The following is an 18,140-nucleotide window of genomic DNA, read 5'->3' as shown; positions in this document are numbered from 1 at the left end:
CTTAGAATAATGGTCTCCAATTCCATCCAGGTTGCTGCAAATGCCATTACTTTGTTCCTTTTTATGCTAGCCACTGTCAGATGTAATAAGACCACTACAACCAGTTGGAAAGATTTAAGGGCTTCTTTAAAAATTCCGATGCCTCTGCTCCAGGGCACAGACTATTCTCCAGCTCATGCTGGATGCCAGCATGACTCAGAAAATGTGAAGACTAACTACTAGATTTTTAAGTAGCTCCCCAAGTTATATTTCTCTCTTCAGATGCGGTGCTTCTGAGCCTATAGTCCTATATCAAGGGCAAGATAAGCACAGTGCCATACAATTGGGAGCTCCAAGCTTTTCTTTGAGGAAGGAGGAAAAGAGAAGCACTATACCTCTAATGCCTTGACTTTTCTGGGGCATGCACAAAACACTGGCTTCTGTGTCACCTGTCACTGAGTACTAACAACCTCACATACTATAGATGTCCAGAAGCTACTACTGAGAACAAAACTAGAATTCATAATAGCAAGCTAGCACATGCCACAGCTGCAGCCTCCAGCTCAGTGCAAAGTGAGTGGGCAGGGGAAAAGAAAACAGCTCTAAGGTGATATTACAGCTTGTACCTGGGCAGGGAAGAAAAGGATGTGACTACACATAAATGTTCTGATTTTTACTGGGGCCTTCCCAAGTCACTGGCTTCTGTCTACCTGCCTCAGACCACTGATGTAACCCACCATACTCTAGATGCTGAGGGCCACTGCAGGGTACGGAATGTTTGTGTCTCCCCCAAATTTATATGTTGAAATTCTAACCTCCAAGATGATAGCATTAGGAGGTGCGGACTCTGGAAGGTGATTAGATTATGAGGGCAGAGCCCTCATGAACAGTACTAGTTCCCTTATGTAAGAGACCTAAAAGAGACTCCTCACCTCTTTTGTCGTGTAAGTGTATAGCAAGAAGGCAACATCTATGAATTAGAAGGTGGACCATTACCAGATGCTGAATCTGCCAGTGCTTTGATCTTAGACTTCCAAGCCTCCAGAGTTGTGATAAATTTCTGTTGTTTATAAGTTACTCAGTTTATGGTATTTGAATCTATAGATTGCCTTCAGTAGAATGGATATTTTAATGAACACAGGATGTCTTTCCATATGTATGTCTTCTTAATTATTTTATCAATGTTTTGTAGTTTTCAGTGCAGTGTACAAGTCTTTTCCTGCCTTAGTTAAGTTTATGCCTAAGTGTTTTATTCTGATAGTATTTGAATGTAAATGGGGTTGTTTTCCTAATTTTCTTTTCAGATAGTTTGTTATTAGTGTAAAGAAATGCTAGTGATTTTTGTATGTTGATTTGTATTTTCCATCTGTACTGAATTTATTTATTGATTTTAAAAGCCAAAACAGTTCTGAGAAAGAAGAGCAGAACTGGAAGCATCACATTTCCTGATTTCAAAATATTTACAAAGCAACAGTAGTCAAAATTTTAAGATACTGGCATAAAAACTGTGCTTATCTAAGCAGGTCTTCCTGAGTAGATTTTCTATCTTCTTTCATATGGGCACTATAGTTAATTTCCTTTATGCAGCTGAAATTTCATACGATGTGTTTTGGGATTTTGCCATTGACATCCACTGTTGGCTTACGTGTATCTTTCTGGATATGCTTGCTGCATTTGACATCGTGACCACTCATTCTTCTCAAAATTCTTTACTCTCTTGATTTTCCTGTTTCAAACTCCTCTCTCTCCATCTTGCCAACTATTTTTTGCTTGTTTGTTTTTGCTTGTTTGCTTATTTTTCCATCTGTTTGTTTTTGGTCTCTTTTTGGGGCTCCTGTCACTCGGTCTTTCTCTCCAAGGGTTGATGCTCTCCGCTATGATCCTCTTTTTATTCAGCCATAGTAGACGATCATACCATCTAATATAGGATTAACCCCAATCTGTATGCTTAAGACTTCCAAATCTTATCTCCGGCCCTAGCTTGATTTTTTATTTTTTGAAACAAAGTCTCGCTCTTTTGCTCAGACTGCTGTGCAATGGTACAATCATGGCTCACTGCAGCCTCAATCTCCTGGGCTCAAGTGATCCTCCTACCTCAGCCTCCCACAAAGCTGGGACTACAGGCATGTGCACCACACCCAGCTAATTATTTATTCTTTTGTAGAGATGGGATCTCGCTATGTTTCCCAGGCTGGTCTCGAACTCCTGATCTCCAGTGATCCCCCCTCCTCAGCCAGGCATGAGCCACTGTGAGGCTTGATTTTTGAACTCTAGATTCATGCATGAAAGGGTTTTTCCGAAATATCTACTTAAATGCACCACAGGCCACTCAAATTCAACACACCTATAATCAAACTCATCATCTTTCTTTCTCTTACCCTCAGTCAACACTGTTCCACCTGCTTTATTCCCAACTGAGCTAGTGCCTCCCACTCCCACCCACACACACTAGAAATTTGCAGGGCATCCTAGAAGCCGCTGCATTAGTCACTGTGTGCTGTTCAGGGCACTTCTTACATTCACCTCTTCCACTCCATCACTAATGCTACTGCCTACTAGTAGCATCATCATCATGTCTCACATGAATAATTGCAATACCTTTCTAATGGGTTGCACTAACTCCTCCTAAATTCATGGGCCACACTGACACTGGACAGATATACAGAAAACAAAAACCCAAACACCTTTTCACTGCCTAAAATTGGTTTCCACATTCTATAAAATCTAAAATGTCAAGTCCCATCTACCTAAAATGATTATCTTTCTCTCTAAATTCATTCCAACCATTCCTCTGTTCTCACCTTACACACTACCAATAAACGAGTTCTTGCATCCCTTCCTAAATGCTAGATGTTTTTCTTGCTTGTGTGTCTTTGTTCTTACTAGCCACTCTACCTATTTTTCCCACCTCTCTCATTGGTCAATTCTCATTAATTTTTAAAGACATAGCACCTTATTTTCTCCAGGACTCCTGAGCCTCAAAGGCAGTTTCTTTTTTTTTTTTTTTTTTTTGAGACGGAGTGTCGCTCTGTTGCCCAGGCTGGAGCAGTGGCGCGATCTCGGCTCACTGCAAGCTCCGCCCCCCGGGTTCACGCCATTCTTCTGCCTCAGCCTTCCGAGTAGCTGGGACTACAGGCGCCCACCACCGCGCCCGGCTAATTTTTTTGTATTTTTAGTAGAGACGGGGTTTCACCGTGTTAGCCAGGATGGTCTCGATCTCCTGATCGCGTGATCCACCTGCCTCGGCCTCCCAAAGTGCTAGGATTACAGGCATGAGCCACCGTACCTGGCCCCCTTCTGCTATAGCACCTAGGATTTTAAAATCCTAGGTGCTATAGCAAAAGAAGGAACTGGTGTGGAGGCCCTGTTATACCAAAAATATCTCGAAAACAAGACTGTGTATCTCTTTACATTCCCAGTAACTAGCACCATGCTTACAGCACATAGGGGATGCTCAATAGATGTTTCTTGAACTGAACTAAAAAATATTTTTTTGAAAAAACATTGAATTGACTTTGCCAAATCTGATATTAAAGAACCAATACTGACCAATGGGCATTATATTTCTTTTCTCAGAATTCAAAACCTGTTTAAATAAGCAGTTCTAGAATTTTTCTAAAGATTAAGCCTACCAGTCTGTTTCTAGAATCTGTTTTCTATCCTGAGGCAACTGGAAAAATATTTTTCTATCTTCCATCTGTTGGCATCCATTCTGTTCTGTATGGTTTCTCAGTTTACCAACATTGTTTCTGTTACCTCACCTGCAAAACTTGGCATTAAATGTCTCTGAATATGAACACTGAGCTCATTTTAAATGATAATCTTATCTCTCTGAGAGCTTAATTTCTGACATCGTATTTATTTTTCCTATTCTCATGTAAAAGACATTGTCTCTTAAAGGAGATTAAAACTCATCTATGGCTGTGGAATCCATTTAACATAAATATGATGTGGTCAAAGCATCATACTCTCCTAATTGCCCATCCTTTAGAATCACTGCTAGCATCTCAGTTTCTCAGACAGAGTTAAGGTAAAGAGTACTTGGAAACTCTTCTGTGCTACATGGAGGAGCTATTTTCTCTATTCTGACAGATCTCCTGATACTCAATACCTAGAGCATCTAGAAATAATTTCATGACATTTTTTCCAAGTGTCACTATCCTCCTCTTATGTCTTATATCTTAGTGTATTCAGAGGCTTGAGTTCTGACATTTTTTTCTCTGAACAACAGTATAACTGATCCAAATGTTTTTTTACTTTTCTCACTTCTTGCCCTTCCCCAATGCCACACAATATAATTCCTCTGCTAAAAATACAGGTAACTTTGTCCAGACCTTTTTTTCAAAAAACTTTTTAATAAGTTCAAAATATCTCAGAAGAGAGTTAAAACTGTCCATTTGATGAATTCTTGAGACTTTGTCAATATGCTAGCCACTGCATCACTAAAAATACAAGGGCATATAGAATATGGTCCCTGACCTTGAGAACAGTTCATAAGGCTCTGATAAAAACACAGGACAGCATGTTAGAATGTATTTAACATTTTTGCACTTTAAAGAGATGCTAAATCAAGAGAGGGGGCTCGAAGGAGACCATTTGGGAGGTATGTGTGCCACCTGCAATGTGGAGAACCCAGTGAACTGGGATCTGGCTCTGCCTGGAAAATCTCAATGTGGGAGATAAACTGGTTGGCTGCTTTGGTGGATGAACAAAAGAGAGGGACTGCATTGGGGTTAAGCAGTATTCCTGGAGTTTATCAAGGCAGAGGATGCAAGAAGGTTGGCATGGACCACATGTTAGCCATGCATACAAGAGTGAGCCGGAAAGAACTTGTCTTAGGTCGCGTCCAAAGGTGCCATCTAGAGGCTGAACAGAGGTACTGCCAAATGCTAAATAGGTTGAGGAATGATTAAGTCACCAGTCAGAATATAGCTGTTTCATCCTGATCAAGAAAACTGCAGATAAGAGATACCCAGCTGTGGGAGTGAGAGATCTCCAAAGAACTTGCAAAAGTGTCCACGATAAACAGAATCAGCTTTTCTTCCATCTTCCGAGACCAAAGAGTACTGACATCCATGAAAGTGTTCAAGAAATAACTTTTCTGCTACTCCTGCCTCTCCGCCTGCTGTCCTGTCCCAACCGTGGAGGCATCAGAAACACCCATTAGCAATAATGAGGAGAAAGTTATTAGTAAGGGAAGAAAGAATGGGATATGCACATTACCCTGACCTGATCACTATGCCATAAATATATCAAAACACCACTATGTACCCCATAAATATGTACAATTACTACATGTTCATTAAAAAGAAAAGAAAGAATGACTCTACCACCCTTTTCTGAGTGCAGGCCATCTGCCTGCTGTATGCCTGAGGTGAGCAAATTGCAAGTGTGTTCCATTACTACAGTTATAGAACTATTTGAAATGTTAGGGAAGCACAGAGTGAAGAATGATTATTTCTTGAGGAAATAAATATGGCTTCCCAGAGAAGGCAACTCTTTATCAAAGCCTTAAAAAAAATGAGTCGGCATTTGCCAAATTGGCACATTCCAGCTCAGAGAACATCACCAACAAAGATGGAGGCTCATAAATGCATGCTGTGTTCAGTGTATTGGGAGCTCTTTGGCATAACCAGGACACAAGCCACAGAGTGGGGTATGGCACCAGATGATTCCAGAAAAAATGGACTCAAATCAGATTAGGAGAGGTCTTGTATGCCATGGTAAAACTTTCAGCAGTTTTACTACTACTACTCCCTCAGCAGTTAAGAGATCTACTAAAATACACCTTGAAGCAAATATTTACTAAATCTGATTTCTAGCCTCCAAAATTTGAATTTAAATTCAGATATGCTCCTGATGCGTTGCAATATGTTTGCAAAGGTGTCATCTCCATAACTAATTTTCCATTCGACAAGCTCAAGGGGTCGTCCCTCCATGATGAATCTACTTCCTAATATTTACATTTTTTGCCTCCAGATGTCACAACCAACAAAAGCATTCATCTCAAAACCTTTTTCATGACAGTACATATAGTAGGTACTGTTACAGCTAAGTCTTGTATATGCTTTAAATAATCACCTAAGTTCATAGCTACTTTTTAGAACAGAGCGAACGGCGTATGGATAGGTGTATTTGCTTAACCAAAGCAACATTCGCATTGTCAACCTCTTCCTCCTTTTAGAAGATGTACAATTCCCTTCTACCCACCGCTGAAGCCTGGTGTCTGTGCTGGTTGGTCTGCTTCAGCCTTCTTTTTCTATGAAGCCACTTCTTGGCCTCTTGGGGAAGTGCTTCTGGCATCTCAGCTAACAGGATTTCTCCTCCCCCTCATTCACTGCCCCAGGATTTCCATCTGTCCCTGTAATCGGCAAATGCCCTAAGAAAAGCCACAGCCATCGTGATCAAACTCAAAATTCTGGCTCAACTGTCCTTCCACAGGAACAGCAATTTTCTCCCTGCCAAAAAAGCCTCTCTAACTTCTCCACCATCTTTTCCCAAACAATAGCAGACTTGCCTGAGTTACAGCTGATTGGCCAATTTTCCCTAGTAGGAAAATCTCTTCTATGTAATGGAAAGTTCTTAAAAAAAAATGAATAGCATCCCAACTGACTTCATCTCATGGCATTTCCTGGAGTCAAAGTCATGGCATGTGACTCTGATGTGGTTTTTTGTGTGTTTTTGTTTTTGTTCTCCCTGAGCTATATAAAAAAACAAAACCTATGGGATCCGTCATGTCTGACAATTATAACAAATGCCCAGGCTCACACAGGGCCAAAGGAGACAGTACACCAGGCAGGCTGAAGCATTCTTAGTTTATCTTTTTTTGCCTCTCTAGAACCTGTCCTGCACTTTGGGGATGCTGAATATCACGTCAATGAAAGTGCTGGCTCTGTGGAGGTTTGTGTTTGGAGAAGAGGCACTGATCTTTCCCAACCATCATCCATCATCGTGCGCTCCAGAAAGTCAGAGCAGGAGTCAGCAGAAGGTGAGAGGGCCACACAAAGAACATATCATTATCATGATACATGTTTATGGTGGGATCTAGTCTGTTAAGTGTAAGCACACTTAGTCTTTGTTGATGGACTCTGAATGAAAGTTTCTCTGGTTTCAGCACGTAGGTGGTTTGTATATGTAATGACTTCTGCTAGTTATGAAATAAATACGTTATTCAAACAGCAGCCTTTATGATTCATTTATTATCCACTTGCTTGTCATGGGCTCAAATTAATTTTTCCAAAGTTCAGAATATTTATAGATACTTAAACTGCTCATAAATATTTCAGATGAAATTACCCCCATAATGGCCAAGCAATTCCAAGCTCCTGGAAGAATCCCATCACATATTAGACCTTTGAAGGGTAGGAGGTTTCCACTTCAGACTCAGGCATTTGCCTTAGCTTCAAACAGCATGTGTTCATGCCCTGCTTACCTTTGCATTTCCTGACATGGATGACCAAGGCCTAGCTGACAGCATGGCACAATTCTAGATACCATTTCCTGTAGAGTACCTGTCAGGTGCTTTATCAGAAAAAGAACAGGACCCAACAGGAAAAGAAAAGGACACTTTCATGTACATTGATGCCCACATTTTCTCATTTGCAGTTGTGACCTTTTGGTGTGGTATTAGGTTGTTACTTTTACATCTTTCTAACTTTTTGATGTGAGCATTTAGCACTATAAACTTTCCTCTTACTACTGCTTTCGCAGTGTCCCAGAAGTTCTGGTATGTTGTATCTTTGTTCTCATTGGTTTCAAAAAATTTCTTGATTTCTGCCTTAATTACATTGTTTGCCAAGAAGTCATTCAGTAGCAGGCTGTTTAATTTCCATGTAATTGTATGGTTTTGAGTGATGTTCATGGTATTGGTTTCTATTTTTATTGTTATATAGTCTGAGAATGTGATTGGTATACTTCTGAATTTTTTGAATTTGCTAATAATTTTTATGGCCAATGGTGTAGTCGATTTTAGAGTATGTGCTATGTGCAGAAGAGAAGAATGTATATTCTGTTAGTTCCGGGTGCAGAGTTCCATAAATGTCTATTAGGTCCATTTGGTCAAGTGTCAAATTCGGGTCCCAAATACCTTTGTTACTTTTCTGCCTTGATGGTCTGTCTAATGCTGTCAATAGGGTGTTGAAGTCTCCCTCTATTATTGTATGGTTACAATATTATTGTATGGTTATAGTCTCTTCATAGATCTTTAAGGACTTGTTTTATGAATCAGGATACTCCTCTGTTGGGCACATAAATATTACTCAGGATAGTTAAGTCTTCTTGTTGAATTAAACCCTTTACCGTTATATAATGCCTGTCTTTGTCTTTTTTTTTTTAATCACTGTTGGCTTAAAGTCTGTTTTGTCTGAAATTAGAATAGCAACCCCTGCTTTTTTGTTTTCCGTTTGTTTGGTAGATTTTTCTCCATCCCTTTATTTTGAACCTATGACTGTCATTGCATGTGAGATGGGTCTTTTGAAGACAGCATATGGTTGGATCTTTCTTCTTTATCTAACTTGCAACTCTATGGTCTTTTAATTGGGTCATTTAGCCTGTTTACATTCAAGGTTAATATTGATATGTGAGGATTTAATGCTGTCGTCTTGTTGTTAGCTGATTTATTATACAGACTCAGTTGTGTAGTTGCTTTATAGTATCAATGGTCTATGTACTTAAGTGTGTTTTTGTAGTGGCCATAACGGTCTTATGTTTCCATATTTAGTGCTCCTTTAAAACCTCCTGTAAGGCAGGTCTGATGGTAATGAATTCCCTTAATATTTGCTTGTCTGATAAAGATCTTATTTCTCCTTTTTTGATGAAGCTTAGTTTGGCTGGATATAAAATTCTTGGTTGAGTTTCTTTTTTTTTAATAATGCTGAATATAGGCCCCCAATCTCTTCTGGCCTGTAGAATTTCTGCTGAAAGGTCTGCCATTAGCCTGATGAGGTTCTCTTTGCTGCCTTTCTCTTCTCTTTAGCTGCCTTTAATATTTTTGTCTTTCATGTCAACCTTGGAAAATCTGATGACTATGTGTCTTGGGGATAGTTGTCTTATACAGTATTTTGCAGGGTTCTCTGCATTTCCTGAATTTGAATATTGGCCTCTCTAGTGAAGTTGGGGAAATTTGCATGGACAATATCTTCAAATATATTTTCCAAGTTGTTTGGTTTCTCTTCCTCTCTTTTAGGGATGCCAATGAGTCATAGATTTGGTCTCTTTACATAATCCCATATTTCTAAGAAGTTTTGCACATTCTTTTTTATTCTTTTCTCTTTTTGATTGTGTTCATTCAGAGAACCTTTTTGCTATGAGGTTCCTTCCTCAGCTTGGTCAATTCTGTTGATAATACTTGCAATTGGCCCAGCACAGTAGCTCTCATCTCTAATCCTAGCACTTTTGGAGGCCTAGGCAGGTGGACTGCTTGAGCCCAGGAGTTCAAGACCAACCTGGGCAACATGGCAAAACCCCGTCTCTTCAAAAAATACAAAAAAATTAGCCAGGCATGGTGGCATGCACCTGTAGTCCAAGCTACTTGGAAGGCTGAGGTGGGAAGATCACCTGAGCCCCTGAGCCCAGGAAGTTGAGACTGTGGTGAGCCATACATTCCAGTCTGGGTAACAGAGTTCGACCCTGTCTCAAAAAAAAAAAAAAAAAAAAAAAAAAAAATTAAATTAATTAATTAAAAAATAATAAATATTTTCAATTGTATTATGAAATTCTTGTAGTGTGTTTTCAGCTTTACCAAATTTGTTGGTTCTTTCTTCATTTCATCTTTCAGTTATTACCTCATTTTATTGTTATCCCTAGATTCCTTGGATTGGTTTTGATTTTCACCTGAATGTCAATTATCGTTATTCCTAACCATATTCTGAATTCTATATCTGTCATTTCAGTCATTTCAGCCTGGTTAAGAACCATTGCCAGGGAACTAGTACAGTCATTTGGAGGAAGGAAGACACTATGGCTTTTTGAGTTGCCAGAGTTATTATGCTGGTTCTTTCTCATCTGTGTGAGCTTATATTCCTTTAACTGTGATGTAATTTTAGTATAGTCAGTTGACTTTGTTTCTGGATGTTTTCAGAGGGCCAAGGCTTTGTTCAGGGTCTTCATTTGTAGCTGAATTCTTGTCCTTGGTTTCACAGGGTTTTATATGCACAGTATTGTTGGTTTTGAAGTTTGGGCTGTGATCTAGAAGATGGTGTGTAAGTGTAATGGCTGGTAGGCAGGCTGTCAGCCAAATGGCTCCTTTGTGCATTTGCAGCCATGTTCCCTCTCAGCACTCTAACAGTGTGGGCTCCTCTCTTACTTGAGTGCTGGCTGCAGATCCTGACTTTGCATTCCTAAGCTATACACCACAGCCCTGAGGCAAGCTCAGGTTTTACATGTCCTCTCCTGCTTGGGGGCGATGAGGACAGGGACCTTTAGCCGTGGTAATGGCAGAGGGTTTTCCACTTGTCTCTTGGAGCTCCACCCCAGAGAAACACAGAGCTACTACAATCAGAGTGACTGCATTCTGAGCCCAAGCTTGGGGGACTGGGGAGGGCCTGCCTGGTGATGAGCAGGGGATGCAGGAGGCTCACAGGGAGGACAGACTGGCCTCTTCTCCTTAGGGCAGTTAAGAGCTGGAGGTGTGAGTAAAGCACTCAGAATCTTTGTTCCTTTTCTTGTCTGTCTGGGGGCAGCAAGGGCAGTACCACTACAGTGGCAATAACTGAAGAACTTTCAGTTGCCTCTGGGAGCTCCATCCCAGAGAAATGCAGAGCCACTGCCAATGGAAATGTTCAGTCAGGAGGTAGTGCAGCTGTGCTGTGGGCTTGAGCCAGGAGACCTGTTTGGTGAAGAGCAGAAGGTCGGCGGCTCACAGGGAAAACAGACTTGGCTCCTCTCCATATGGCAACTGGCATGGTAGAGGTGGGAGTAAAGCCCTCAGACTCTTTGTTCTTTCCCCAGTCTGAGGGCAGCACTGGCAGAACCACTGCAGTGGCAGTGGCAGAGGGGCTGTGAGTTGCCACTGGGAGCTCCAGCCCAGGAAGACACAGAGCCACTACCAGTGGGAGTGCTCAGCCAGGGGCAGGGCAGCCGCTCTGCAGTCCTGAGCTGGGGGCCCTGCCTGGTGAACAGTAGAGGCTCCCAGGAAAGAGAAACTGAGCTCCTCTCCGTATGGTGTTTGTGGCATGCTGGAGGTGCTGGTAACTTGACCAGCCCTTTGTTCCTTCCCCAGCCTGAGGGCAGTAAGGGCAGTAGACTGCAGCTGCAATGGCAGAGAGGTTTTGCATTGTCTTTGGGATTTCCTCCCCAGAGAAATGCAGAGCCACCAATGATTAAAGGGTTCAGGTGGAGACAAGGTGGCTGTGCTGGATTCCCAGGTCGAGAGGCCCTGCCCAGTGAGGAGTAACAGTGGCAGGGACTCACATGGAGAACAGCCTGGGCACTTTTCTGTAAGGCTGCTGCACTGGGCTGGAGGCCTGAGTTAGTCCTGAATCTCTTTGCTCCCTCCCAAGCCTGAGCTCAGCAGGAGTGGGGGTTGTGGAGCAGCAAAAATGGTGGCACTGCTACTTCTGGGAGCTCTGTCCCAAGGAAGTGCAGAACTGCTACCAGCCAAGAGCCTAGGTGGGGCTGGGGTGGCCGGCGTCCCAGGTCGGGAGGCCCTGCCCAGTAAGAGGTAGCAGAGGCAGGACTCATGGGGAAAACAGTCTATTTCTCCATAAGGCAGCTGTGCTGTGCTGGGGGTTACATTAGTTCTCAATCTTTTTGCTCTCTCCAGAGCCTGAAGACTGCAGGGGCCAGAGCTGCAAACCAGCAAAACCGACAGGCCTGCATGCTACCACTGGGATCTCCATCCCAGGGAAATACAGGGCTGCTACCAGCCTGTAAGCTCAAGTGGCCACGCTGGGGTCCCAAGCCAGTGGGCTTTGTTTAGTGAGTTCAGTGGAAGCAAGATGTATAATCCATCTGCTCTTCAGCTCTGTGGATTCAGCCCCTATCCTGGGGGCATGTGAGGCAGCAGGAGCTTAGGGTTCCCAGGGGCCTTGGGACTCCATGCATGTCTGAGCCTTAGCTCTGCCCCGTCTCCACACGGTTCCCTGTGTCTGTCTGGAGGCACCAGTGGTGGGGGTGGTCATGGGGGATTTCCAGAGCCCAGGGTTGCAAAGTCTCATGGAAGAACTGTGGGTCCCAGGAAGCTCGCACTCACCATTTACCCACGGTGGGGATCCTCCCCTGGCTTCGCCCCAGTCCTAGGTGGGCAGCTGTCCTGTCTCCATCTTCTCTGTTCTCTGTGGGTCATGTTGCTTCCTTGATGAATCTCAACCTGTCCACCTGGATAATCCAGCTGCAGAGCTTGTGTGTTTATTCACCACTCTCTGTCCTCTCCATGAGAGCGGCACACACTAGCTGCTTCTAGTCAGCCATCTTGCCACTCCTCTCCCCTTTTTTTCATTCTTTTTTAAGTTTTCAGACAGGGTAATTTATCACTCTGTGTGTATCCATGAAAACAAGAGTGAAGAAACCAATTTGGTTAGGTGGACTTCTTTGCTTGTGGTTTGAAAGAGAAATTTAGTTTCCTTTAGATAAACCTCTTTGCATAAAAGTAATGATGCCTCTGCTAGCTGTCTGGTAGGGATGAACTAATAGAAGTAATGTTCATGTTTGGGGTGGTGATTCATGGGTTTAATAAGTACAGTTGTAGAAGTAAGGTTTATACTTGATAATCTATTGAACCTAGTAAATATTTGATATCTGCTCAGGTTAGTTAACTATATTAATCTTATGTATAAGATATACCTTGTTACATTAATAATTATAACTTCTGTGTTCTTAATGCCTACTATTTGCCAGATACTGTGTTAGCATCCTTGCTCTACTATCTATAATCTTCACAATAAACCTTATAAGGTAGCTATCATTATCCCCATTTTGCAGTTGAAGAAAAGAAACTGAGACTCAAAGAAGTTAAAGAATTAGTATAAGTAAGCAATAAACCAAGATTTGAGTCAAAGTCCATGAGATACAAAACCTTATCCATTACTCTCCTGCCTTAGTAATTTTCACTATAACCTTGCTTTTGTTTTTGTTTTTGAGACAGGCTCTCGCTCTGTCACCCAGGCTGGAGTACAGTGACGTGATCTCAGTTTACTGAAACCTCTGCTTCCCAGGTTCAATTGATTCTTGAGCCTCAGCCTCCTAAGTAGCTGTAACTACAGGCACTCACCACCATGCCCTGCTAATTTTTGTACTTTTAGTAGAAATGGGTTTCACCATGTTGGCCAGGCTGGTCTGGAACTCCTAACCTCAAGTGATCTGCTCGCCTCGGCCTCCCAAAGTGCTGGGATTACAGGAATGATCCACCAGGCCCGGCTCTGTTTTGTTTTCTTAATGTCACTATTTGGTGCCTTTTAGAAAAATTTTTGGAGTAATCTCAAACTTACAGAAGAGTAACAAGTAGAATGAGATACTTTTCTTTTTCATCAACTATTGAGAGTAAGTTTGGAACCATGTCTCCAAAAACTTACAATGTAATTCCTTCAAAGACCTTCTCTTGTATAACCACAAAACAAGCATAAACTGAGAAATTAACTTGATACACTTCCATAATCTACTCAGACCTCATTCAAATTTCAACAGTTGTCCTCAAATCATTCTTTACAGCAAAAGAATCCAGTTCTAAATCACGCATTATATTTAGCTGTCATGTCTGCTTTTGTTTTCCTCAGTCTACAACAGTCCTCTCAACACCTTGATGTTTTTGAAGATTATAACCCAGTTATTATACTATATAGAATGTCTTCCAAATTTGGGTTTGTCTGATGGTTTTTCATAATTAGATTCAGGTAATGCATTTTTAGCAGGAATATCACAAAGATGATACTATCCTTTCATTGTATTCTGTCAAATGGCACACAGTTTCCATTTGTCCCATTATGGTGGTGTTAACTTTGGTCACTTGGGGAAGGTAGTATCTGCCAGGGTTCCTCATTATATTACCTTTTTTCCTTTGCAATTAATATTTTATGGAGGAGTACCTTGAGACAATATAAATATTCTGTTCCTCTATTTATTTTTATATTTATATCACTCAGGGGTTTCTATTTAATTCCATTGATTATCATATGTTACAATCATTACATTTAATGACTTTCCAAATAAGTCTCAAAGAAGCTGTATGGTGAGGTGGACCAGCTTGAAAAAATGACTAATAACAACCCAGAGAATGGCAGAACTTCATGGCTTCATAAAATTGAGCAGAATGTTGTGAGATTAAAACAGATGTCTGGCAAAAGTGAATGAGTGAAACCTAATCAAAATAAAATGTATCATATTTATCTTCAAGGTTAAAAATTAAAAAGGCAAATCCTTTCATTTCAAATTGAAGCTACCTTCAGAGATCCTTCAATCAATTGGCAGAATCTTGGTGGAAGTAGTTGGAAGGTGATGTGCCTGGTCTAGACGTGTAAAGCCCTGGTGAGGATGGCAGGTGGGCATGGCACAAGGGACTACAAGGCATTTGGTAGAATATGGAAGTTCCCCCTACTGGGGATCAAACCCAAAATATATGATCCTGAGAGTGCTGGGTACAAAGGAGAATGCCGCAGAGTTGATGATGATCATTTTTCTCTGAAGGAAAACTTATGACAAATTCTACTGTCTCACTAGTGCCTTTTCCTCTTCCACTAGCTGGAACAGATTATGTTGGCATCAGCCGAAATCTGGACTTTGCTCCAGGCGTGCACCTGCAGACATTCCGAGTGACCATCCTTGATGACCTGGGACAGCCCACCTTGGAAGGCCCAGAGAAGTTTGAGTTAGTTCTTCAGATGCCTATGGGTGCAGTGCTTGGAGAACCAAATAAAACTACCGTTTTCATCAAGGATACCATCACTGACTGTAAGCAGAGTGCTTGTAGTTCCTTTGATTGAAAGACTTTAAGAGGGAAAAAAAAGCGTCAAGATATGTCTTCTAACAACAGAATGAAACTCTACTGTTTATAGATCTTAGCAATTCTGGGATATCAGTGATATTGTACCATCATTGGTGTTATATTCTGGTGATATGTGGAAATGTAATTTATGTGACTGCATGGAAATAGAAATATATATACATAGAAAACATTGAGCCCACAAAGAATTAGACCGTATTCATGTTCTTTTTCTATTTTGTTTTACTTTGTTTCTGAGGCAAGCAAGAAATCCACTGTGATCAATTAAATCAAAAGTTAAAATCAAAAGATTAACCTCTCTTTACTGATTGATGCCGCATATGAAACACTTTTCAACTGTCTCTCCATATATAAAGTTCTTTTAGTGAATTCTTCAATTTTTCTTCACAACTCTTTATCAGAACTACTTGGTAGGAATATTTTTCAACTCTTTATTCCTTTGCACTCTTTTGCAAAAAAAAAAGGATAATAAACAGTAAAGTGATGAAAATGTAAGTAGTGGAAAGGAGAAGAAAGAAGAGTTGAAGATTTGCATAGTTCACAAACTGCCCAGTTAGTTCTTAACTAATGTTAAATTGACAATATATATAGCTGTGGCTAATACCACATAAATCAAAGTTCCCAAATTATTTTGAAACCACATCTTTGTGCCCCATCATTACTTTTTAGGTATTTCTTGTGCAAGTCTTTTTTTAAAATTTGTGTTTCAGACATTAACTTATTCTCAAGCCAACATAGTGTATAATAGAAACCATTCCCAGATGCATGTTTTCCAAATGTTGAATGGGGATGACAAGGCTCTTGACTGTAATATAGTCTGCATATATAGGCCAAGAAGCCCTTGTCTACTCTTAGCCCAGGTTTTGCTTCTTTGCTAGACTTTCATTTTCCCAATCAGAGAAAATATTTTTCTAAACTACCTTATAACTCTTGACCTCACTTCTCGCTCTGTAAAATGAGAAATTTGGACTCGATTTCTGTTAAGATCTCTTCCAGTTCTGTCTGATTCCTGTCTGAGTGCATATCCACCAACAGAAAATCACCCTCCCTTACCTTGCAATTTGCCCAACTACCAGAGTCAAAAATCTTTTAAACTCAAATTCAACAAATAGTTATTGGGCTGCTTCTTCAGGTCAAAGAGATATGTTCCCTTCACATGCATTAGAAAAAAAGTAATAGAAAAACTACACTTGGACCAAGATAACTCTCAGATATACCTAAGAGACCCCACAGATGCCCTGGTTCGGGCCCCAGATGAAGCCACAGTTGAATTTCCTGCTAAGTACGTGTGTGCCCAGGGGAAATACACATTGTCAGCGTTATGGAGGAATCTGTTTTGAACTCGAAATTAATTCCAGTCTTTCAGTGTTTTCCAGAAAATCACTCTTTTTCTTTCTCACTGTATTTTTTGTTACTTAGGTACATTCAGATGAATGCAGTGTTTAGGCATTCATATTTTTGGAGGGAGGATATCACAGACAGTGCTTTTTATAAAGTCTGTTTCATTCCCAGTTTCTACCCATTAAGACGTACCAGAGAAGCAAAATTACATTTTTTAGGCTTCTAGGATAAAACCTGGTATATTCTAGTTATGACTTATAGCATATTCTACAGTTCAGTAATGAAAGTAATCTAGTGTCCTGAAAGAGTGAAAAAATACCTGATTTCCTACCAAGAATGGAATTACACACTATTGAAAATTGGGCTCATTTGTCATCCCTTATATACTCTTCCCTATGCTAACATTTTTATAGAAAAAAAATTAAATTTTTTTTCTCACTTAATATTTTAGTTTTCTCAGAGCTGGAAAGTGTAATGGAGATATACTAGATGTTGCTATTCTTGTGTAAACTTTAAATGGAAAGGTGTTGTATATTTTATTTCAGTACCCAGGGCCCAATTTAAGGGGTCCACTGACAGGGTGAATGAAAGAGGCAGCTAAGGGCCATCATTTACTGGAGCAGAGACACCAGCCACAGGTCCTTGGTGAAATGCTGTACCCACCAGGGCTCAGCCCAGGAGACTGAACTATGGGGAGCAACCCAACACTGATGACTCCACAGTTGGTTTTCTGCCAACTAAGCATTCAAAAATGTGTTTGTCACTAAGGCAGCACAATGTTGCTGCTCCTAACCTTATTTATAATAATAAATAATTATAAGCAGCCCAATACTCAGGAAATGGTTAACTGAATTATAGGATATCTACGTGATAGAATAGTATGAATTCTAGAGTATCCGCAACCATGTGGCTATTGCAATCCTTAAACATATGGAAAACACTAAAAGAAAATGCCTGGAAATGGTAATAACTTTCTATTAGGGTAATGAGATTATCAGTCATTTTTTTTGTGAATGTACTCTAAAGTTATTTAATCGGTAAATATATGTGCTCATTAGGAAGTTGTTGCTATTTATGAAATTAAGGAAATTAAACAGATTATAATGACCTCATTCTGTTGTTATTATCACAATTTGTGATGAAGTCTCATAGGGTCCCTGCAGGAATGTTTAGCGCTGACTTGTCCTAATCCCTGGAACCTATGGATTTTACCTTATATAGAAAAAGCATCTTTGCACATGTAATTAAGGATCTTGAGATAGGAAGATTATCCTGAATGGGCCCTAAATGTAATCACAAGAGTCCTCATAAGAGGGCGTGAGATGGAGGTTACATACAGAAGAGGAGGATGCAATGTGACTATGAAAGGCAGAGACTGGAGTGAGGGGGCTACAAGCCATGGAAGGCCAGCAGCCATTGGAAGCTGGCAGGCAAGAAGTAGATTCTCCTGCTGGAGGCAGCACAGCCCTGCCGACACCTAGGCTTTGTTCCAGTAATACTGATTTTGGACTTCTAAACTGCAGAACTAGGAGACATTTCTGTTTTTTTTAAGCCGTCAAGTTTATAGTAATTTGTTGGAGTAGCCACAGGAAACTAGTACCACAGGCAGGGAGAGATCAGGAGAGTTTGCTGGTATTGGCAACGAAGTAAAGTGAAGAACACTAGAAAGCACGCTCAGAGAACACAGACAGAGGCTGACACTCAGTGTCTGCTGTGAGGGGATCTTTCTGTACAGATTCAAGGCCCTGTCCTGAAGACATAATGCGGTTCATCTGACAGAGGTCATACTGGGAAGCAGCATCAGCAGATATACAATGTCCTGAAAGTAATGGGAATTCCAATCTGAGGCTTTAGTAGACCTATGTTTAGAAAGAAGCTGTAGGCAGTC

The 18,140-nt window shown here is 40.9% G+C and overlaps 1 protein-coding gene across 1 annotated transcript in view; it reads left to right on the top strand.

The window, feature by feature from the left end:
- The window catches only part of FREM3 (FRAS1 related extracellular matrix 3), a 110,874-nt gene extending 93,791 nt beyond the window's left edge, over positions 1-17,083 (top strand). The window contains exons 7-8 of the mRNA XM_007999886.3: positions 6,818-6,967; positions 14,650-17,083. Of these exons, the coding sequence (XP_007998077.3) occupies positions 6,818-6,967; positions 14,650-14,891 (392 nt within the window). The 3' untranslated portion in view covers positions 14,892-17,083. The remainder of the gene's footprint in view (positions 1-6,817; positions 6,968-14,649) is intronic.
- Positions 17,084-18,140: the final 1,057 nt, after the last annotated feature.

The sequence above is a fragment of the Chlorocebus sabaeus genome, chromosome 7 (genome assembly GCF_047675955.1).
Source record: "Chlorocebus sabaeus isolate Y175 chromosome 7, mChlSab1.0.hap1, whole genome shotgun sequence".
NCBI classification, from domain to species: domain Eukaryota; kingdom Metazoa; phylum Chordata; class Mammalia; order Primates; family Cercopithecidae; genus Chlorocebus; species Chlorocebus sabaeus.
The sequence above is the reverse complement of the archived record's forward strand: the minus strand, read 5'-3'. Positions and strand labels throughout refer to the sequence as shown.